Here is a 23,462-nt window from a genome sequence, read left to right on the forward strand (position 1 = left end):
TGTGATTTTACTTTAATAATGCCTTTATTGTGTAAAGTACACCGCAGCCATTAGTCAGAGGAGGAGAAAACTTTTTAATTACTATGTTAGGCCCAAGTTTCAGAAAATTTCAGTTGATTGCTATAGTTATGCTACAGATACTCTTAAAAATCTGTATCCAATTCTTTGATACAATTAGATTTTTACAGTCTGAAGTACAAAATCAAATTAAACCCTGAACACTGCGTGATATATTTGGCACATAGGTTTATGAACTAGCTGTAAACCTGTTATTTATATGTATTGTGGCTTCTCAAAGCTGTTCACTTACCAGGATCTCCTGCTTAGTCTTTAGTATTTTAGCCCTAGATAAATGCACAAGCTCAAGTTAGAACATATAACTGCCAGCCAGAACTCTCTCTAGGATCCACTCCTGCACAATTCTTAGTTCATTACCACTGGCCCATAAACATCAAAGAAAAATACCAGAACTGACAGGCCAGAACTCTTGTTAGCATAGACTTTTAAAAATGAGAATCTCTTGATGCTCTAACATTAGCAATGGTCCACAATTAACAGCAACTGAGGATAAAATGCCTTCCCCTTTAACAGAAAGGCAACTAGCAACTTAAGGAATAACTGACATTCTCCCTCAAATAACAAATGCTATCAAAATCTAGCATCCTTGGATCACAAAAACAATTAAAAAAATCATGAGCATGTTTTTGAAAACATTCAGACCTTTGAAGCAATGTTTAGGCTACACAGCCAGGTTGTGGCCTACAATATTTCAGAAATGAGAAGATGGATTAAATGGCTGTGGCTCCTGGGCAGTTCTAATAAGCACACACACTGCTCAACGGAGACTTTCCCTTTTACCTGTGGTTTCTACAGTCACTGTAAAGTTTGCATAGAAAAGACAACCCATCCCCCACTAAAGTAACTGCTATTTCTTTCCAAGAGGAATATGTTCTGACAAAGAAATGCTCCTTAAACCTCTTAAAAAATGGAGGATGGTCTCTGCTGCCTCATGACAGCAGAGTTTTCATTATACCTTTGCCCTTTGTGAGGGAGTTTGAAGGTGCTGAGGTGCAGTGGGGTGAAAAGGAAGGGGACTATTCTGATGAAAGGTGTAATTACAGTAAGCTGCAACATAGCCTTCTAGTTTAAAAAAAAAAGTGCCCAGATACAGAAAAATACTGTCAGGAGAAAGGAACTGTGGAATACTGAAACGTTAAAGGTTCTGTATTCTTTATGTGTTTTAAATATACCAGTCTTAAAGAGATAATCTTATGAATTTACTCTTGCACTGAATTTCTTTGTAACAGAAGCAAAAGACATATGGACATTTATATGTACACCCACCCTTCCATGCAAGCTGTAAGACAAGAACAAGAGAAGATGAAATGATACTGACACATGCCTTTCCAGGGCCTTTAGCAAGTGCTCTGCAGAACAGCAGTACCAGAGGTCACAGCACAAAAGGTTTCAGGTGGTCTTAAATATATGGTTCTTTTGCTGAAGGAGAAATAAAACATTTGTTTTATTCTCACAACACAGCATTTAGTGTTTTGGAATACAGTTTTATTAGTGTCAGATTAGAAAGCTGACTAGTCTAAGTTAGGCTTAAAAATAATTCAAAAAAATCTTTAGGAGTGCCATACAATTTCTGATTATCACTGGAAAAGGGGTTTATTGTCACGTAATTTAATTTTTCTTTATACTGGTGGAGACAGTTTCCAAGAAATGCAGCTTTTTCAAATATTGAAAACCATATGAGCAGGAAAAAAGTGAGACATTAAGAAAAAAGTAAGGAATTTAACAACCACCTAAGTGTTATTTGTGGCTCGTGATTGCTAATAGATACATTCTACCAAAGCTCAAATTCAGGTTTTGGTTTTAGTTTCAAAAGAGTCAATGATTTTAATGCTTTGGCTGCCTTCAGTTTCAAGAAGGTCCTGCAGTATTAGCAGTGAAGCTACAGCACACTAACAGTTGTAGTCAATCAGGAAAAAGGTCATATTCCCTTTCTCCTGAGGTATTAGAAAAATGGTAGAAGCTTGTTACTTGCCTCTCAAGCTGTATACAGCAAAGGTGCATTTATTAAACAAAGACATGATGAAAGAGATATTGTAGAATCAGACAGTGATTGGGATACATAATGATTTAAGTAACTGTTAATCGGTGTTGTCACCTGATTTTTAAATTTCTGAACATGAGACTGAATTGCCATGCATCAAGTTGCAAGGCACATTTTTTAGGCCAAATTATTATATAGTTAATTTGTATACACATCTAAATGTAGATAAAATATCAGTTAATAGTAGTAGCATTCAGATTCAAGCAATCTTGTTGTTTTCCTCTTTGCACACCACAAGTTATATTTAATTTTTACAATTTTTAAACAGGGATGAACATGATTTGAATGTCTGGTAAGCTGAAAATTAAGGCACTGGGCCAAGTCAAAATTCAGTAAGTCAAACAAGTTATTGAAAAGTATATGACACAAGTATTCCATGTCAGAATACTAAGCTTAGGTCTTACTGGTGCACAAAGGCGCTCTGCACAACTAGAGTTGGCTTTTTAGGCTTGTACACTGTCATAAATCAAAGTACTTCTTCTAGGAGGTGAAGTACTTCTATTGGCTGATGTGATTAATTAAAACTTGCCCTTTTCATTCATGTGAAATTCTGATATGAAAAGACACAAAACCCCCAATATAGCACAAAGGCTTGTTCAGCTATCTAGAAATAAGATTTTATGTAGTGCATAAAAGTAAGTCTCCAGTAGGTCTGGACTGCAAATTTTCCACAAAAACAGAGTCCTTATTGTACTTTGTCAAATTAATCTTAATTTCAATATTTCTATCTGCATTCAGATAAAAATACCTAGCTTAATTTATCAGAAACACAGGGGAAAATGTGAACAGGCACTAATGAAGGCCTAAACAGAGCCAGTCTCTTCTCTCATTGAGGCATATAGCCCCCTTGTCTCACAGTCTGTGGAAGGTAACTTTTTGGCATTTCATCAATTGACAGGGGATTTTCTTCCACTGTTTCAGGTCTCACAGTTTGTCCTTCAGTACTTGCCTGAAAAACATTTGATAGAGCAGCTTCCTGGGTATTTTTTTCCATCCCAAGGCCCAATGGCTGTGAACTCTGACCTGAGATCTGCAGTTGTACAAATCCAACAAGATCCCCCTCATTAGCATGAGTAATTTGCTTTGTTCTGTCAAAGCATGGTCTGTCTCTGTTGGTTTCATCCTGACCACCATTTTGTCTGAAATACTGCTGCCTCTGTGCTGGACTGTCATCTCCTCCAGCGTGATCCTCTGACCTCTCTTCTGAATCAAGCAGTGGCTGAGTTGACTCAGACCTTGAAAAGACTTGTACAGGAGTTTGATCTCTGTAGCCATTAAGAACTACAGTTGAATACTGTACAGTGCTTGAAGTGTTTTGTGCCGTTTCACCATCATCGCTGTCAGAGACGCTTTGCCTAGGAGAAGACATACAGGAGGATCCTCCAATGCCACTGCTGTGCCCTTCTGAAGTACTTTTTTCTTTTTTAAGTAAGTCAAAGGGTTTTAAATCTTGTTCTGAAAAAGACTTCTTGTCATCAGCTTCTATTTCTACGACGCTTACATCTGTAAAGCTGCCTTCTGGGTACATCTGATCTTTGGAACTAAAGTTATGCTGAAAGAAAGATGTATGTTGCCTAAGAGGAAGGTCATGTTAAAAAATCAACAGCCTCATTAAATATCTGAATTTTTATTTTCTAATGGCTTTCAATCTCTTCATATAAGTTTTATCTTTACTAAATCTGGCAATATCTCCAAAGTATCTGTTAAATGATAAAAGGACATAGTCTTGTTCCCAATGCAAAGTCTTAATTATGCTGCTACTTTAAAATCATAGTGGATGTGCAGGTAAGCTTTGCTCTCATTTAATTATCCTGAAGAGCTGTAAGCATAGAACCATTTGCTATACAGCACAGGAACGTTCTATATTGAGAACCATACATTACTTCAAATAACGTATTCAACATCACAGCACTTCTTCACAGAAATTAGCCAAAATTTGTTGAATGGAATTTGCTATCTCATTCACAGGGCATAAATTTTGCTGCTGTCTTCTCATCCATGAGAAACTCTTTGGAGTTTTCACTCTCATTCATGAGTGAACTGTGCAAACAAGTCACTCTAGGGTTTTAAGAATGGGAATCATGTATTGTTTAGTTAATCCTGATTAAGTAAATCAGGACTTGGCCCTTCCAACTAGTAAACTGAATCTAATTCAGAATGTATTTCTAATGCTGAATCTACTGATGCAATAAAGTCTTCTAACCATATTGTATCACAATGTCAATGAAACTTAAGATCCAGGTTTTTCCTTGAAATCCATGTGTGCTAGAAGACAGAAAACTCCCATTGGTTAGTTTACCTGAAACCTTGCGAACTAGGAATATACATAATGCAGAAAGGTGAGTACTACCTTAGCTGGAACTTGAGGAGACCACTGAGCAATGTTACTCTTGGATGGATCAGGTACTATAGGCCAGATATGCTTTTTAATTCTGCAAAGGATTAAAACCAGAAAAGTTACAAGATGCACTCCCCAAATTCCCATGTTCATAGCAAGTACAGCATAATCCAGGACACCACTCCTTTACACAGCAATTTTGCAAGAATATTTATTTCCAAATAGGAATGCTTCCTATGATACTTTACTTCCTTGTATGAAGTCATACTACTCAGCAAAACATAACACTGCATTTAATTCCTCCACACAGATGCAGCCATCCAGCATAAGGCAAAACAACAAATGGTAACAGTCAGCAAGGGATTTTCAAATTTATAGCGCTCCAGAATCTACAGAAAAATTACTTAGGTAGAGTCTATGATGCACATCAGTATAAAAATACATTCTTGCTTCATTAAGATAACTATGAATATCACTGGTCAAATTCTAAGATAACTTCACAGTTAAAAGTAAAGTGAAAATACTGAAGAAAAACTTGCTTTGTAACTTTAAAGTTTAAGAAAGTACTGTCATTTAACAACAGAAGTTTCTGTTTATACATCCCCCCCAGAAAAACCAACTTTGAATCTGATGCACCTATCCTGCTCTTTATAAACAGGCTCCAACAACAGATCCTCTCTAGGACAACTATGAAGAACATTGCAAGATGTGCTTTTCAACTAATGTCCAATAAGACTGATTTTAGGAGCAGCAGGGATGTTAGAAAGAAAAGGACATAAAATGCTGTCTTCAATTAGAAAGAAAGGAAGTTGACTGGTGACATCAGAGAGGTGCTATTCCTTGCCAAGGGAAACACTGCAGCAATGCCATTCGGGTTAAAGCCACAGACAAGAGCTGTGGGGTGAGGGAACAGGCAGGTTGTTTCCCAGAAGACAGTAAACAGACACAGAATTTGACTGAGGTTATGCAAGGTAGATCGAGATGTCTGCCTAACTTTTTTTTGCCTGTAAAGCTTAATATTTGTTAACACTGTAATTAAATAGCCCAAATAGAGCTAACAAATAGACCTCCTGTGCTTCACAAACTAGGGACCATCATTCCACTCATATGATGACTGAGAAAACACAGACAGTATACCCCGACCAAAACCTAACAAACCTAATCCTAACCAACTCTAGCAAGAAAAGCAGGAATTTACTTACAGGATTGAGTCACAGAACATTCTGTATGTGTGCAGTTAACAGTAAGAAATCAGTATCAGAAGAGGCCCTGATTTCTCAAGGAAAACACAGAAGTTTTTAATGCCAATCAGTATATGCGTGGTTTACATTTTTTTTTCTGAACTACCTGCAGAATACTTACTTGTCTGGTATTGAATTAACATTTCTGTTATGTTCAGAAATATAGGAAGTATAAGAGAAAGACTTCATTTATACTTACAAGTCACGTTTGTTGAAGCAAAACAGAACTGCAAGGAGCACAATCAGCAGGAATGCTAGACACACAGGTACAACTATGGCTTCTATTTCTCCTTTCCCTGAAGAAGATGAAGAGAAGCAGTTATAGCCCACTTTGACATTTAAGGAACTCAGCAGAGGATCAGGGAAAACCTGAAATTGAACACACCTTCAACACTCAATTCTCAAGCTTCACATTCAGAAGGAAAAGAGCTTATTTATTAGTGAAAACATGAAGAGCTCTGGCCTAAAAATATAATGCCTTGCATCAACAAAAAACATGGGTTGATCTAGAAGTTGTAATACTGACAGAGCAAATAATTTTGTGGTTTGGGCAGGTATGACAGTAATGTCTATGTCAATTTGTCTGCCATCCAGGGGTTTCAGTGGCCTGTTGGCTTCCATTACATAGCCGTGGTCAAATAAGTAATGTAAGCAAAGTAACTACTCATCCATCAGTTTATTCTGTACATGAAAATAACCTCTGCCTGCAAACACTTAAGTCTGCACTACTATTATGTATTCCTTCCAATGTCATACATATTCTTAAGTAAACCTTAGAGAATGCTTAGGGAAGAGCAACACTATACAGAAAATAATACCCCTGCTAAATCTAAAGAAGTATCTTCCACAACTAAATTCAGTTAATAATGTTGCTCTGACCATTACAAATAAGAAGCACTCTAAAGCTGAACATACAATAAATTTAACTATTCAAATGTAAGTATTCAAAATGAGTCTCTGTAGAGAACTGTAGCAAACTTTAATAGTAATATGAAGGAGAATGCAGAACCTGAGGAAGGGCTGTAAGAATGGCATATGCTGACTAGAACCTAGATCAGCAGATCAACATCCAAGCACACCTGTCTGCAGCTTCTTAGGACACCCGAATCAGGGTAATAAAGGCCAACCTATCTTCAGATTAAAACAAAGACTCCGACCAGGGTAGGTGCCACTGGACACCAGAGGAGACAAGAACACTGAGTAAATCCTAATGACTCATGAAAAGTCTGGGTAAAACAATACTATAACCTAAAGTATACACAAAACACATCGAAATCAGCATGCTTGACAACATAAGAAGAGCTATTCAGGAGACTTGCCACCCTTCCTTACCAAATTTTTGTGTAGTAAATGTGAAATCAGGACCACTCCTGCTTCCATTATCTGTGGATGCCATCATCCGCACAGTATACAGTGTGTCACTGGTTAGAGAGGAAAGGGTATACTCTGTTTTGGAAGGATCCACTGTCACAACTGAAGAGAGGGAGAAATTTATACTAGTTTTCTGTAACATTTATTAGATCTCCAAAAAAACAGCAGCATTAAGACATTCAAGATTTCAGATGTACAAGACAGTTTTAGCAGAAGGTGTGGTTGTACAGAAAACACAACACACAGAAAGACTACAAACCTGTACAAGAGATGCTGAGATTCATTTGTTTCTGTTCAAATGTTTTAAATTAGTCTTTTTTGATGTTATTTTATATTTAGTTTCATTTCCCCTGAGATATTTTCCCCAGAATGCACCTATAAACTAAACTAGTAGTAAAGTTGAGGCTTAAAGGTGTCTAGTAGGCCAAATACATAGCTAATTAGAAATAGCTGGTTACTGACTAGAAAAAACCCCCATAGTTAAATATAATAAGACATAGGGTATGCATAAGTACTTGGCCCTTCTAATTTAAACAAACCTAGGAAGGAAATTTTGATAGTGCTAGCTCCCTGTCTCATGCCTGCAGGTTATATACATTACTGAAAACTAAGATGTACTTATAACAAAATGATTTATATCAGTACTATAGTGATCTATAGCTCCAGAAGGACAATTAAACTCCTCTCCATCCCCCTTTTTTAAGGTTTTATCATAGTTAAATGCAGTCAATTCCTTTTATATCTTGGAATGGTCTATCATCATCTTGATATACCACCATCTCATTCTCTATTTAGACAGAAATATGAGAGCACAATATCCACAAATCAGCTTTCAGAAACTAAACACAGTACCCTGCTACACACAGACTGAATGTTCTGAATTCTCTGCTAGGGACATTTCTGTTCTAGATGGAGAACTATGACCCAGACATCAGCTTTATGTTATCAGAAGAGACTGTCAACCACACTTGATTCTTTATCTTTTTTTTCCAGAAACAAATGTTAGGAAAGAGACATATGAAACACTTCAATGCCACAAACCACTTCTGTTTTTTGGTACCTGTTTCATTTCCATCAATAGTTTTGTAAAGTATGGTGTAATTTCTGATAAATCCATTTCGTTCATCCACTGGGAGATGGCTCCATGTCAAAACAGCTTCAGCTTTTCCTACTTTTTTTGTCTGAACAGTAGGTCCTTTTGAAGGACCTGTAACGGCAGATGAAGATTAGTTCCTGTTCGGCAGCCTTGCATCCACAGAAGCAAGTGTATCAACGAGCACTGAATTGCTACTGCATAAAAACTTCAATTGAATAGTTGGACTAACTCTTTTGGAAAGCACTGTTTTCCAACAATATAAAAACTACAAAGATATTTTAAAAAAGAAACCTTCAGGAAAACAGATATGAAAAAGAATAATCACCACATCACATGAAATCTTCAACTGAAGTTAATTAGTCTTGGTTTTATACGTGAAATTTAAAATAAATCAGCATATAAATATCACTATACCAATAAAATAAACTCATGTCAAATTATCTGATAAATGTTGGAAAAACAGAAAGTGTCAGCCACAGACATCTGTTTAACTCCTAAATACTGTAAATAAGCAGAATGGATACGAACAGAAGAGACTAGATCAATTATGTCAGAAGTATTAGACTGTTTTTCACTACGTAGTCCACATTCAAGCAAAGGTCTCATTTTTTTGTCAACAAGGTCAGTTTATGTGCTCCAAGATGATGATTTTGTACTTACGATCTTGCTTCAGATAAGCCTTCACAGACTGTCCACTTCCCTGACCATCAGCATATAGAGGGTACACAGTTATCAAGTAACACTTGAACGGCTTTATACCTAATGAAAGGAATTTAAAAAGTGTTGTTTATTCAGACAGTCAAATTGCCCACCATCCTTCTCATTTACTTCAGATTCAACAGACTTCTGAGTTTTGTCTGTTTAATTAGATGCACTTCTATCTAAAGTAGCTGAGTATTTTCTAGAGCTCATTGACATATTGCTCCAAAATATTAACTAAAGGAACTGAATTCACATTCAAATGTTAAATTTAATAAACAGATTTCAAAGAAGTCAGGGGTTTTTTTTCTAATTTATTTGAAATAAAAAGCCTTCATTTGTCTACAGCACTAGCTCCCAAAATTATTGATTTGAGTTACTGATCATAATCTGAAAAGAACAGTAAAATTGATCAAGTTTCAATATTTGAACTGAAGAAGGATCAGAGAGTTTGATTTTGAAGGAACTAAGCCTGTTCACTATTTTAATGGTTTCCAAGAATGAGAAGACTAAAACCAAAATGCAGATAAAACCCCTTGCTGTTACATGATATAAATTTCCAAATGCAAGATCAGATACAATTATATGTTCGACAAAAATATACCTACGATAAACTAAAAGAAACCCTCTCAGCACTAACTCAGTTTCCTGTTCTACCACAAAACTCTAATCAGCATGAGGATGTTCTTCACCTTGAGAATACTCACTACGTTTTTACAGCATCCCACTGTAAAACTTCTGTACACTTATGAGCTGAATACCTTTTAAGTCTATTCCTTGAACATCTCCTTGTGCAATCTGCCATTCTATGATGCAGTCTGAGCGGCTGGACACCATACACCATTCAATCACGTATTTAAGAACATAACTGTTAGGAGCAGTCCACCCTACCCACAACTTGTCATATTTAGGCAATGTTCTAAGATTCTTCACAGGAGCTGTAATGAAAGAAAACAGAAAAGTGATCAATACAGACAGTTCTTCCACTAGATATTCATAATAAGAGATATTCTGTCACATGTTGATACTTTTGGGTTATTGCAATGGCGGCAAACTGACAGAACCTTTGTAAAAACCATTTTCTGAAATTTGGAGGTTTACACCTGAATCTTTGTATCAGAGATCCAAAGTAAGCAGTACTAGGCTATATGAATATCGGAAATTAGACTCCGCTTCTCTGTTCTCCAACACAGTAAGTTGCCCCATTGCATGTACACAGATGCTATGTTTCTTGCTTCCAAAAGAAAAGGTCTATTTCAGATAGAAATCAAATTTAAAATGGGGATTTAAAGGGTATAAACCAGTTACACTTAAGTACCTTACTAAGATTTATATCTTACATCATTATTATTATCATGGCTGGGCTTCGCGAACGAAGATTTGGGAAGGCTCTATCCACATTTGCTACAGGTACGCTGGTGGCTTATGAGGCCAATACGTGACAGACATATCCGATTGCAAAAGGCACAGCAGAAAGACTCCTTAGATGGTGTATTCTGCAATACACGGTTCTTTCTGCGTTGCCTTTTCTCCAAGGGTGATCCTGCGTGTGTTCTCGAAGGAGACAGCTGCGTTATAGATGGTGTGTCTCCAGGCCTCCCGATTGGAGGCCAGAGTAGACCAGTTATGTTGATCAATATGGCCAAGGCTGAGGTGTTGTTTCAGGGAGTCCTTGTATCTTTTCTTCGGGGTTCCTCTGTTGCGGCAGCCAGTGGCAAGTTCACCATAAAGCAGGATCTTAGGGAGGCGGTGGTCCTTCATCCTGGAATATCTTACATATAGTATAAATATATATAAAGTATAGAGTATATATGTTATATACTTGTATACCTTATATATACACTATATGCTTACGCCTTACTAAGTGCTTACTTCTGTCTGCAATGCTACTTTATTTGAATCATACCCTTAACTAATTATCTAATGGTTTTAGAACCAGTGATTCTCCCTTGTGTTTACTCTAAAAGCAGCATCTACCCGTAAAACTTTTTTTTGCTTCCCCTCTTGGTAATGTTTGGGCTGTCAAAGAGAAGGCTGGAAGTAAGGAGAAACCAGCCTGTAGTTATTATTACTGCATAATAAAAAGAACATGAAAAGGAACATGAACAGTAAGGAAACAGTGGAAGCATATGACAAAGCAACCAGGCAAGATACTGAAAATGTGGGAGAGTAAGACTGGGAAAAGCAAAGAAAGAGGTGGGAAGAAGATCAGGAAGTTAAAAGAAGAGCAATGGTAAAACTATATATACATGAAGTAAAGAATGCTCGCTTCTGCAACACTTTGATTTTTTTTTTTTATTAGTAAGGACACAAAAATGCCTGCTGTGCTAAGAAAAAAACAACAGGGGAATATAGGGCACAGCAGTTCTAAGGATCAAATCCCAGTAAAACACAGACACAGCTTTAAATGACCCTGTGAGTACATAAATCCACATGTTCCCTGATATATAAATGGTAGAACAGTTATAAACACATGAGACTCTAGATACATTCAGTAATGTTTTAATTATGTGTCCATGTAAGAGGTATAATTTTACAACACTAAAGATTTTTTGTAACAAAATCCATGCAGATTTATTTAACATAGACATTACCAGGACACTAACCTTTCGAATTACTTGCTGGGATAAGTAAAACTGATGGAGGAGATGCCCCAACTTTGTTACGGGCAATCACAGTCACTTCATAAGTTCCATTTGGCAGTTGTAACGTAAGGTTGGTGCTGGTAACATTGAATTTCTTCAGTGGACTGGAGAGAGATGATTTATCTCTGACAGTCAGTTCATACTGCAAGATTACTCCATTGGCTTCAGGAGGCTTCACTGCCTGTCAGAAACACATCTTTGATTAAACTAACGTGACATATCCCTTACTGTCTTTGAGGCGCAATTTAAAACTCTGAAAACAAAAAAAGTTACATAGATCAAATACCTGTGTATTTAAGACAAGCATAAATAACCCTTGTTCATTTCTGTAAAACAGTAAATTCTAAAACTATTTTTCATTTAAATACTATTTTTCCTGGATCACAATCTCACCTAGTGACTTAATAAAATTCTGTAAAGATTGCATAACATATGTTGATAAAACCTCTGTTTTATGTGACTTTACAACACAATGACATAAAAGAAGTCTCACATCTTAAGCTGTGTTGAACCTGAAGCAAAACACCCCAGGTAGTTTCATTATGCAGGGGAAAAATACTTGTTTGTGTCATGTAACAACACAGAAAAACACTATGTTTCTGTGTAACACTATCAGTTTCCACAAAAACTAAGAGAAAATTGTTGAAACTGTAAAGAAGTAGCAATTTTTCCATTCTAAGCTAAATAATGTCAGAAGCAGAATCACAGAATATCCTGAGATGGAAGGGACCCTCATGGATCATTGAAGTCCAATTCCTGGCCTTCTCCAGGATCATGTGCCTATCAGCATTGTCACAAGTGGTGTCAGAAAATGATGCCATATTGATTTACATGTAACTTCACACAATCCACCTAGCAATAGGGAAGAATTAATAATAAAAAGACAGCTGGGACACAGTTTACGGACCAAAAGAAAGCAGGGGATGGGGACTGACCATAATTACATTCCCTGTCTCAGCTGGACCAATCATCCAGTTGGATGCAGCAGCCTACTGCATGCAAACATAGAGTGCTGTATTTAATAAGCCTGACCTGTGCAGGATTTCTAGGCTTACTGGATTTTGCAGCTGGGGTTTCACAGTCCAGAGAGCGCTACCAAAGCTTTAGGTTACAGCAGAAGGCATAACACGAAGGTTTGCTTTGTTCAAGTGGAAGTTCCAAATTCACAGACTCCTTAAGGACAAGTCAGGAATCCGAAAGTGTATTCTGGATCACAGTTGTGTGCCAGTTAACTGATGGCCTTTACATCTCTACTTTTAACTTCTCATAACTCATTATTATAATAAGAACACTAAAGTAACTTCTCATATCAATAAAACCTGTACTATCCCACCACCCTACTCAAGGTTGTTGGGGCACATTTCTCTACTTAAAAGCTCATGTTTTTAAAAGAATGCTCAATTTCTGCAGTTTATCACGTTGCTTTACCTTCCACATCAGATGCACAGTCCAGGAAGCCGGTGAGTGAGATGCATCAATGATCCTCCATATGGGTGGTCCTTTAGATGGTTCTGATGAAAGAAACAATGCTTAATAGTAGAAATATTTTTATATAATCTGTTTAAATTTATACTTTGATTATCATATGCTTTAAATAGATATGATTTTTATATTTTGTATATTAATCATTATGAGGTTTTGTCTGTTTTATCTCAAAAACCCCTCAGTGTTAAGTATACAGTGTGCACCCTGTTTCTTATGATTTACGTTATGAGGGAAGGAGAATCAGGAACTGAGGCAAAGGGAGCTCTTAACCTCACTTGAGTATCTGCATTTGGTTCACATGAAAACAAAGCAACTGTACATCTTGCCTAATATGGACCATGTTCATTTGCTACTATAACACTGTTGTTCTAAAGCTAAAATAAGTTAATCAATATTAGCAGTATTTTTGCAAAGCCAGTCACTACAGCAGAATAGCAATGCAGTCTAAACAGGCAGGCAGTCCTGAAATCCTCATTGCTCAGCCTGACGCAGAAATACAGAAAATGAAGCCATACTATCATTAGGAGTTGAAAGGCAGCTACTAGAATACTGAAATAATATTTTACTATATCTCCCCCAGAGAAAGTAAATTTTGCAATTGAAGCAATGCCATTATGCACAAAAATTCCACTTTGTTTAAACAAAAGTTACCAAAATATTTTTCTTATTGTGCCAATCTAAGATGACAAATTCACTCAATTAGAGCTCATTATTGTAAACTCAGTCAGGATAAACAAGGAAGGATTTCTGATCTGTTTTAACAATGGAACCTATAGTGGTTTAGCTTTGTTTAAAGACATGCTCTGAAACTCTGGAGCAAACAGACTGCTTAGAAGACACCATGCCTTGGAAGGCATTATGGAATACACAGGATATTACAGAAAAAAAGACTGGGAAGGTGCAAGCAGGAAAGGCTAAAGCCCATTAAAAAAAAAATCAGTCAGGTTGACTAGAAACTAAACTGCTATCACAAAGTATTTGCAGCAATGGAAAGCAGGAATAGATCCCTACTGACTATGAAGTACACAAACAGAAAGTCTGTGCACTGGCTCCATGTGGGGTAAGATCAGCATAGGCCAGAAACAAAGCCAATTTTGCAGGCTATCAAAGTAGAAGAGAAATGGAAACCGGACCAAGCTGAAGTACTTTCATTCCTCACAACTCTAGAATGAGTTTCTAACTGATACTAATAACCAAGTTCCTAGAAAAACAAGATAAAATCCCCACATTATTTAATTCCCTTTAAAGTCAGAAATCAGCAAGTGATTCCCAATGCTGCTACCACTGATGATTCATGAGGAAACCAAACAAACTTTTAAAATAAAATCCCTTTGAGGGCAATTTACTAATTCTAGAATCCCAAGAAATCACAATGCATGTTATTGTAACTTACATAGCTATGCAACAAATCTATTCTGCTGGATATGAAGACCTTTGGTTAGAGTCACTATTTGGAGATAAAAAGCAGCTGTTTCCTCATAAGGATTATGTAGTAAAATAACTGCCAAAAGATTTCAAAATTGTCAGAATCCTTGCATTACTCTAACACTGTAATTCTGCATTTGTGCATTTCCATTTAAAGATTCTATTGAAACTTCACTTTATTAGTTACAATATTTAACGCTTGGAAACATAACACTTGGATAAAACCATATGAAAAATAGAGAAATGTACCTTCCTCAAAACAGTAGGGTAAACATGCCTGTATCTTGGTAGCTTGCTACTGAGACAAACACCAAATCTCTGAATGCAGAGGGCAAGCAAGATGTGGAACCTTCTGGGATGTGGGTCTAACAGTCATAGACAAAGCACAGTATTCAGAAGTCAATTTTCTAATTTGACTAAGGGCAATAACAACCATATATGTAACTTAAGTGTCCAGTGTCTGCTTGTTTCTCGTTTAGTCTTTGCAATTCAAAAATAAAAATACATTAACAAAGTTTTGGTTTAGTTTTGCCAAAATTGCAACCTGGAGTCCCTTGTCTAAGCTTGACACTGGGTAGAAAAAGAATCATGAAACTATGGACTTCATAACCTCCTTTCCAATTAAAGTTATCCCACTATCCTATAAATTTTCGAGGGTATCTAGGCATTTGCAAGAGGTGACCACACCTCTTAAGTTGTCCATAAGTGAACTCAGAATAGGAAATTATCCTACTGTCAACTTATTCCTATAATAGCACAAAGTGTTATCTGATTAGTAAGCAATGTAGGAAAAGTGTGACTATCCTATTGTCATTAGGAAGGCTAGTTATGACAATTAGTTAAAATGCTTTTCTACCACTGTATTTTCTACCACTGTATTTTCATTTACAATGTATCACAACTAATGACACAGGTATTGAACAGCTTACTGCACACTGAAATTAATTAATTTTACCTTTAGCAACAAACCAGACAATGTAGGGTGTTCTGACACCAATACAGGTTCAAAAACATTTCAAACATCTATTAAAGATGTTGAATTAGTTCCAGTTCAGACTATGCAGGTTACTAAGATGAATGACAAAACGAAAACAGACCACAGAAAGCTAAGTTCTTGATGAAAGTGTGGGGGTTTTATACTGAAAGCAAATTAAAAGGCCAAATGCATAAGTCTAGGTTGTGTTTCAATATATGCTGCACGTAATTTTGTTCTGTTAATGGAAAAATGTAAGAAATTACTATTTGATAAGAGGATTTTTCACACAGTAACAAATGCAGGGGTGTGATTTTAATGTGATTTTACTGCTCAATTATTGTTGTGCAACTTTATACTTCATACGAGTTTCCAGTTGCTTGACACATTGCTAAATCATTAAATGATGCAAAACAAAACAGCTAAACAACATCAGTAACAAAAATATACTCAACTAATGGTTTTAGCACAACTCAGTGACGGAAGGTACAATCTCTGTACTCAAGCACAAGCTTGAGGGAGAGCCACTCTAGTGGGGACATACTGCAGTGATTTCCATGAATTGAGAAGTCTATTGAATTCATAACACAGCAAGCTGTAGTTACTTTAATGCCATGGTACATTCCAACATGGTACATTCATGAGCAACTCAGAGCAATCAATGAAGTTAAAAAATGTGCTGTGGAATGCAGTGGACACACATCTTAGAAGACAGTGAGTGCAGTCTCTGTGCGACTGTCCTGAAGGAATACGAATATGACCAGGCTGAGGTAGCACACCTGCAGAAAATGCAGTTCAATGTAAACAGACAATGTCATAACAGCTGACTGAAGCACTGCAAGTAGTTGAAAGGCCAGGCAAGTTGGTGAGCTGGTTGTCGCATGAACAGATTTACTGTATGGCAACAGTTTTACAATGCTGAGGATTTGTTCCACAAAGCACTGAAAGTTCAGGCTTGACTGATACTCTTAAGCACCTTTTTTTTTTTTAAACAGGGCTGTGAACTTTAAACCTAGTGGTTTGCTACCTTTTGTGTATCTTTAAAGTTTACACTTTGAAATTGTATGTATCCTGCTTGCAAAGTCGTTTTGTGCAAGACTAAACATGATTCAAATACTGCCCCCAAACAGCTTAAGTATGAAGTTGGTAAGAACCTTTCCTCATTAAATTATGACCATAGCAAGCAGTGTTCACCCCTACTGAAAGGAACGGGATATTACAAGTCAGATCTATAAAACAACAACTCCAATGGTACATCATCAAGAAGGAACACTAAAGAAACACTGAATTTTGTGATTAATTATAAACAAAATAAAACTATCTTCCACATAAACTCAATCTTGCTTAAACTGAGATGACTTTTATAGATGGCATTCCCTTTCTTATGCCTCTCACAGTGACAACCATATCAGTGATGAGCAGCAGGACTCTTGATTACTATGTGTATAATGTAAACAGTGAGTACAAGACAGCGCAGAGACAGCTGTAGGTGACTAATAAGCAAGAAAGTGTTACAGATGCAGAAAACCTTAGGAAAAGTTAAAAGTAAATCAGAATGTTTTATTCAGATGCTTTGGTGCACAAGAGGCTACACTTACTATATGCACATTATTTTGTATCATTGTTTTACTAAGTTTGTGAAGAAGTCTATGCATCCTATGTGAGTAAAATCTTCTGTTTCATAATTGTTGATGCTTGTTCAACTACAACTTTATCTACTGGTGTCCTAAACATCATGTTGTTCACAAACTAAGGCAGTAGGTTTACCAATAAAACACTTCCTAATAGGCAGAATAACTTCTGTTACAGAGGATAATCTTCAGAATAAAAAAAACAAGCATAAAGCCTACATCTCCTCTAGAAGACACAGAAGTTTTCTGTGAAGAAAGCTTCTTCCCTACCTCCCATTCCAGCTGTTTTCAGGAAACACCGCTAGATTGGCTTAATGGGAAACTATTCTTATGCTCCTTGGAATGCACAGGTCAAGTCAGTCAGTGCTGAAAGTAACTCAGGAGAGCTTTGTTGCATGTCTAATCAAGAAACTCAAGTGAGGATACACAACTTCAGCTGGCTATTGCCAAAATGCTGAACACTCACACACTTTGAAAGTCAGTGACCTACTTTCATATATTACTTACTATCTTCAGTAGTGATTCCAGTCTTTTCTTCACTCCAGTCACTCCAGTAGCCCACTCCATCTTCCTTCATGCAACGAATGGAAAAGACATACTCTGTGAAGGGCTGGAGCCCTTGAACACTGAATGAAGTTCTTGGGGAAGCTGTATCTTCAGAAGGAATCTATACATGGAAGAAAGATTTTAAAGGCACTGATCAAAATACTGTAAAGCTGAGTTGTGTGCTACTACAACTGTCATCCAGTAGGGCTCCCCACTGCATACATGCCTATAACAAACAACAGTTTTCCTCCCCTCTTATTTCCAAAAGCTTCAATTCTCCACCATTGTTTGACAAAGATTCAGAGTTGTGTGTCTTTACCAGGTATAACAACATACATGCACTAGAATAGTTAAGCACCTACCTCAGGACAATCTCTCATATTCTGTTATTTTAGCTTATATCTCTCTCTCTCCTTCCTTCTCATATAATTTTAATTCTGCTACTTACTGATCTGTAGTACCCTGTCTCACATTGCAGAACTTCGCTAGGTTATCTGCTTAATAATTGATTGCAAAATTATTGATTGCTAGAAACCTTCTATAAAGCTAAAGAGGCTAGGATCATTGCTTCCACTGACACAGAACAGTGCATATTTTTAACTGACAGTGAAAATAATTCTGAAGTAGTTTATACTTTTGCTAATAAATTAGTTTATTTTCATAGGCTCTTTTGTTTATCTTAGGTGAGCAACTGAATGCCAGAAAAATAATCTTACTGGCTATGTACGAAAACAGGTGTGATGTAAATAGACACAAGTAGGTACATACACATACACTGACTCTGTCACATGTTACTCCATTTGCAACGTTTTTATAGTGAGGAATCCTGCAAGAGGAATAACTGCAGATAAAACATAAATGCAGGACACTTAAGAGGTGAATCTTGAGAGCAAAGAATTACCAAAATAGTCAAAATTTACCACAGCTAAGCAAGTTCAGCTAATTTAAAAGTTACTATTTCAATGGTCTTGTGCACATGTTAAAAGGGCAAGACAAGTTAAAAGAACTTGCCCTATTGTCCTATAAAGACAAAATATCCACAGATCCTGGAGCTGCAGACTACATTATGCAGGTCAGTGCTCTTTAAAATATCAGTACAGGTGATCTTAATAAATAGTCTCTGCATCTAAATTCACATTAGTCACAAGGGCAGCTGAGTTATGCCACCTGCTTCAAATACAGTATTTTGGTAAAATCAGAAGCAGATTTCCTTCCAAACAGTCATGGAATTCAGAATATTTTCAGGCCTCTGCACTGAAACAAGATCTTCGAAAAAAAAGAGCATTTCTGGAATACTGCTGCTCTGATAGAAGGCCTAAAGTAAGGAAAAATTGAGAAGCTATTAAAAAAGAAGAAAAAAACCCACCACAGATCTTGATGATGGTAATAAGGCAAGGCATATTCCTTACTCATTTCCTGTTCCTTGACTGCAACACACTTAAGGAACGTATGCAGGGCAGCCAGATTTACAGAATTACATAATCATTTAGGATGGAAGAGATCATTGAGGCTAACCATATACCTATCACTGCTAAGTCCACTACTGAACCGTGTCCCTAAATGCCACATCTAGACACTTTCCAAACAGTTCCATGGATGGTGACTCTACAACTTCCCTGGGCAGCCTGTGCCAATGCTTGACAACCCTTTCCATGAAGAAATTCTTCCTCACATCCAATCTAAACTGCCCTGGCACAACTCAAAGCCATTTCTTCTTGTCCTAACATTTCTTACTCAGCAGAAGAGACTGACGCTGACCTCGCTACAACCTCTTTTTTGGTAGTTGTAGAGCGTGATATGGTCTCCCCTGAGCCTCCTTTTCTCCAGGCTGAGTACCCTTCACCAGCTTCACTGCCCTTCTCTGGACACTCCCCAGCACCTCAACGTGTTTCTTGTAGTGAGGGGCCGAGAACTAAACACAAGATTCAAGGTGCAGCCTCACCAGTGCTGAGTACATGGAGACACTCACTGTCCTGGTCCTGCTGGCCATATTATTTCAGACCCAAGCTAAGATGCCATTGGCCTTCTTGGCCACCTGGGCACACTGCTGGCTCATGTTCAGCTGCTGTCGACCAGCACTCCCAGGTCCTTTTCTGCCAAGCAGCTTTCTAACCACTCTGCCCGAAGGCTGTACCACTGCTTGGGGTTATTGCAGCTCTAATGCAGGTACAGTAAGTTCAAAAAAGCATTCCAGAATGGTAGAGTGTTTACCCAAGCTCTAAATGACATTTAGATCACTGTTTTTGCAGTGCATGGGAAGCAGAAACTTCTGAATGTTCTGTATGTTGCATATGCAGAAAAAAATTCAAAATAAACATACTGCACTGTGGTAGGGAGGACAGCAGAGAAGCCCACAGTGTGCCAAAAAACTGCCAAAAAACTGCTAGTTCACAGCCCTCATGAACAGGCTAGATAAACTACCATGGGTAGGCATATAAGGTGTAAAGAAATAAAAGTGAATGCTCTGAACTGCAACAGTGAGGAAACTTCTGCAGTTTGACAGATGGCTGGGTAACACAAGAAGAGTGGCAAGGGAGATAAATGGTATTACCTCCATCCAGTTTGTGTCACCAGTGATCCTATAGCGAATATTGAATTTCAGCTTCATCACAGCAGATGAAATACTATTCTCCCAGGAAAGCTTCAGGACAGTTGGCAGTATTCCTGAGTTGACTGTTACATTGTGGGGAGGCAGTGGTTGAACTAGAAGAGAAGAAGTCAGAGTCAGCTCCATAGCTGTATTTTACAATGATTTTAGGAGCTGGTACATTCTATTGCAACACTACCATTAAAGCCTTTCAGAAGCTCAAATGCCTGCTACTTCACGTTATTTTCCAAAGCAGACTACTCAACACGAACTTGCTATCTGAATTGTGATGAAATTTCTCTGCCCCTACCTTTGCCCAGCACAGTTCAAATTCTAGTCAACAACATTTTTTCAGTGTTAATTTTTATAGTGAAGAAACATTAACATACTAATTCACCAATATTCACAGAAGCAGCAATGTACTATTAAAGCTTTAACACGCATATAGTTACCAATATCAATGGGATCAAGAACAAGGGGATCAGATTCAGCCTTCCCAAGAGCATTTGCTGCTTCTACCCAGATCTCCAGGTTAACAAAGAACTGAACATCAGGAATTGTACAAGAATTGTTTACATCTTTTGGTACACAGTCGGGAAAATTCTCTCGTGGCCTAAATAAAAGAGAAGGAAAAACAAGGTACAAAGCATTAAGTTTGGTTTGCTTTAGAGAATATTTTAAAGTAGATCAGAGCGATCAATCGGTTTATTTTGTATGTTTCCCCTCTACTACCCCTATGTCTCATCTCTGTAAGCAGAGGGGTGAGAAGAAAAAGTAAACATATGAGAATGGCTTGTTCAGCCACAAATGCATAATTGCATTAGAATTGAAACCAGAATAAAATCTCTTGGCTTCCAGTCACATACCTTCAAAAGTACAAGCCACAGTATTTTAATTAAAGTTGTATAAAAACCTGATTTAGCTTAAAAAGATAAAGATCAAGAACTGATACAACTAATCAAAAGCAACATGGCTACTAAATAGAAGCATATTTATGCATTAAGGAATGTAGTCAGTACTACCTGTATACCCATCAAGAGTACAGTGTTAGAGGTGCAACACAATTTCTGTTCACCACCTCTGCTACATTAACAGTAGATAATTCTAGGGCATCAGGATACTTGCAAAGCATTAAGGTTTTCTATCTGTGCATACTTTCTACCACAACTGTTACCACAACACTTTAGCAGAACTGGGTAGATGGAAAGCTAAAGTCAGTCACTCTTGTTTCCAGAGCAGAGGAACAATTCCGCTCATTCCATTTTAAACTACAAGAGACCATTTGAAGAGTTTGAAAAATACTTAATTTGCTTTCACAGTAGAAATACTTTGCTGAAGCTTTCATGTTAGGATCAATTCAGAATAGTGTTTGTTCACGATTCTTATGAAAAGCAGAGTAGATAATACATCTGCAAAATTCAGTCACTATATGTTGGTTTCTCTACTTAGAATTATAGAATGGTCTGGAGTGGAAGGGACCTGTAAAGGTTACCTAGTCTGATCCTCCTACAATGGGCAGGGACCTCTTCTACTTGTTTAGAATGGGACAGAACAGTCAACTCAGAAAAATGAAAAAGATATAATTTGGGTACAGCCACCTTTTATTAGGCATATTATAGTCAAGCTACACTTATCATGTATTTGAAGAATGGAAAACCATGAGATTGTTGTTACTCTAAAATAAGTGCAGCAACAAATTTCATGTCTGACTTAGAATTATTTTCAATGACAACTTCTTTAACTCTTCCCTTTCCCCTCAAACCAGACAGATAACAATGCTTCAGAAAACTGGACTTAAAGGTTAAGAACTTTTCCAAAGCATCAAGGAATTTCAAGGAAGTTTGGCTTAGCCTACAAATATTCTTCACAACTATTCAGATATTCTATAGAGGGCTACTTACCACCTGTATCTTAATCTGAACTGAGTATCCAGGAATGTATGCCTTCCAGGGTTCCAGGTACAAGTCATAGGATGTGTGAGTTTTGACACCTGATGCACAATGCAACTTAAGTTCTTGGGCTTCTCTGGGGGCACTGTACAGAAAGTTAGCAATAATTAATCTATACACACACTTCAACCCAGTAAGAATCATTCAAAGTGTTCCATTAGGGCAATTTCAGTGAACATCAGAAGTATTTACTCAATTTGATTTCTAAAGGAGGTGGCAAAAGAGTGCTAAGGTATGATCCAGCAATAAAAGTCAAGAAGCTTAACCAGCTGCTCTGAAAAACAGTAGGCTGTATAAGGAACAAGCACCTGCCAGCAAGGAATGACAAAGATTTCTCATTCTGAAGCAGAAAATCTGATATCAACCAATTCTCATCTAAATATATTCTACTTCATACAGGATGCTTTAGCTGCAAATGCATGCGAGAAGATTAGGGATCTTCATCAGTGCACTGTACTGTGTAAGAAACTTCTTCAGAGTGCAGCAAAACTATTTGCTTTCCTTCTTAAACTTATATTGTATTCTTCTCAAACCTGTTGTTAGCCTCATTATTTAGTTGTTTAACTGAAATCAAAATACAACAGCTTTAAATACAAATGCATGCCAAGATGCATAATGTGAGTTACAAGTGTAGAATGTCATCTGTACTGTCCTTCAGTTTATCATAATTTATCTGTCCTCACCTTTACATATGTTTTATCTGTCACATCTTTTCCAGTGAAATATTTACTCCTCAGAAGTTAAAATAGGAAACATTACTTTTCCGTGAAAGTACTTTGTAAGTCATGCTAGAACCACATTAGTCTAAATTGTGAACTCAAGCCAGTGGACCATTCAATAACTGCAGTACCTTTTGCCAACACCAGGAGACAACATAATTCATCAGCCATATCATACGATATTTAGGACATTTGAACACTTATTCCATAAGCAGAATACCAAGTAATTAAGAAGTAGCATATTAAGTTTTTCATGCCACTTTCTGAAGACCTCAGTCTTGTCTCAAGGAACATTTGCTCAGAACTACACAAGCATTATCATTCTAGAACAAGGGAAGTTTATAATGAGTTACAAGTATTTCCTTATGTTTACAGGTAAAGTAATACAAGTAATATGTTCCATCCTTAAGGCAGTTCAGTTAGCTATAGTGACACAGATGGACTAAGTATTTCTCAATCCATTACTGAAGAAAACATTGATTTCAAAATTCAAAATCAACACTGACACAGAAGAAGAAGTAAGGAAAAGTAAATTTCCTAGGATCTATTTCTGTTAAATCCACATCTTAGTTCTGTAATTCAAATCTTCCTGCTTGAAGGTTTTTCTGTTGTTCTATTTTCATCCTATTCAAACACTG

The 23,462-nt window shown here is 37.1% G+C and overlaps 1 protein-coding gene across 2 annotated transcripts in view; it reads right to left on the reverse strand.

Moving 5' to 3' along the window:
- IL6ST (interleukin 6 signal transducer) overlaps window positions 1-23,462 on the reverse strand; it is a 31,567-nt gene continuing 8,105 nt past the window's right edge. For both annotated transcript variants that reach the window (XM_017811258.1, XM_017811259.1), the window contains exons 4-16: window positions 22,058-22,190; window positions 20,609-20,769; window positions 20,121-20,272; window positions 17,531-17,690; window positions 12,938-13,020; window positions 11,471-11,690; window positions 9,626-9,802; window positions 8,826-8,924; window positions 8,130-8,276; window positions 7,031-7,171; window positions 5,898-5,994; window positions 4,470-4,551; window positions 1-3,671 (exon numbers count right to left, since the gene is read on the reverse strand). In XM_017811258.1, coding sequence (XP_017666747.1) covers window positions 2,946-3,671; window positions 4,470-4,551; window positions 5,898-5,994; window positions 7,031-7,171; window positions 8,130-8,276; window positions 8,826-8,924; window positions 9,626-9,802; window positions 11,471-11,690; window positions 12,938-13,020; window positions 17,531-17,690; window positions 20,121-20,272; window positions 20,609-20,769; window positions 22,058-22,190 — 2,378 coding nt within the window. In that variant the 3' untranslated portion in view covers window positions 1-2,945. The remainder of the gene's footprint in view (window positions 3,672-4,469; window positions 4,552-5,897; window positions 5,995-7,030; window positions 7,172-8,129; window positions 8,277-8,825; window positions 8,925-9,625; window positions 9,803-11,470; window positions 11,691-12,937; window positions 13,021-17,530; window positions 17,691-20,120; window positions 20,273-20,608; window positions 20,770-22,057; window positions 22,191-23,462) is intronic.

Source organism: Lepidothrix coronata, unplaced genomic scaffold, assembly GCF_001604755.1.
Source record: "Lepidothrix coronata isolate B3197 unplaced genomic scaffold, Lepidothrix_coronata-1.0 Scaffold31, whole genome shotgun sequence".
NCBI classification, from domain to species: domain Eukaryota; kingdom Metazoa; phylum Chordata; class Aves; order Passeriformes; family Pipridae; genus Lepidothrix; species Lepidothrix coronata.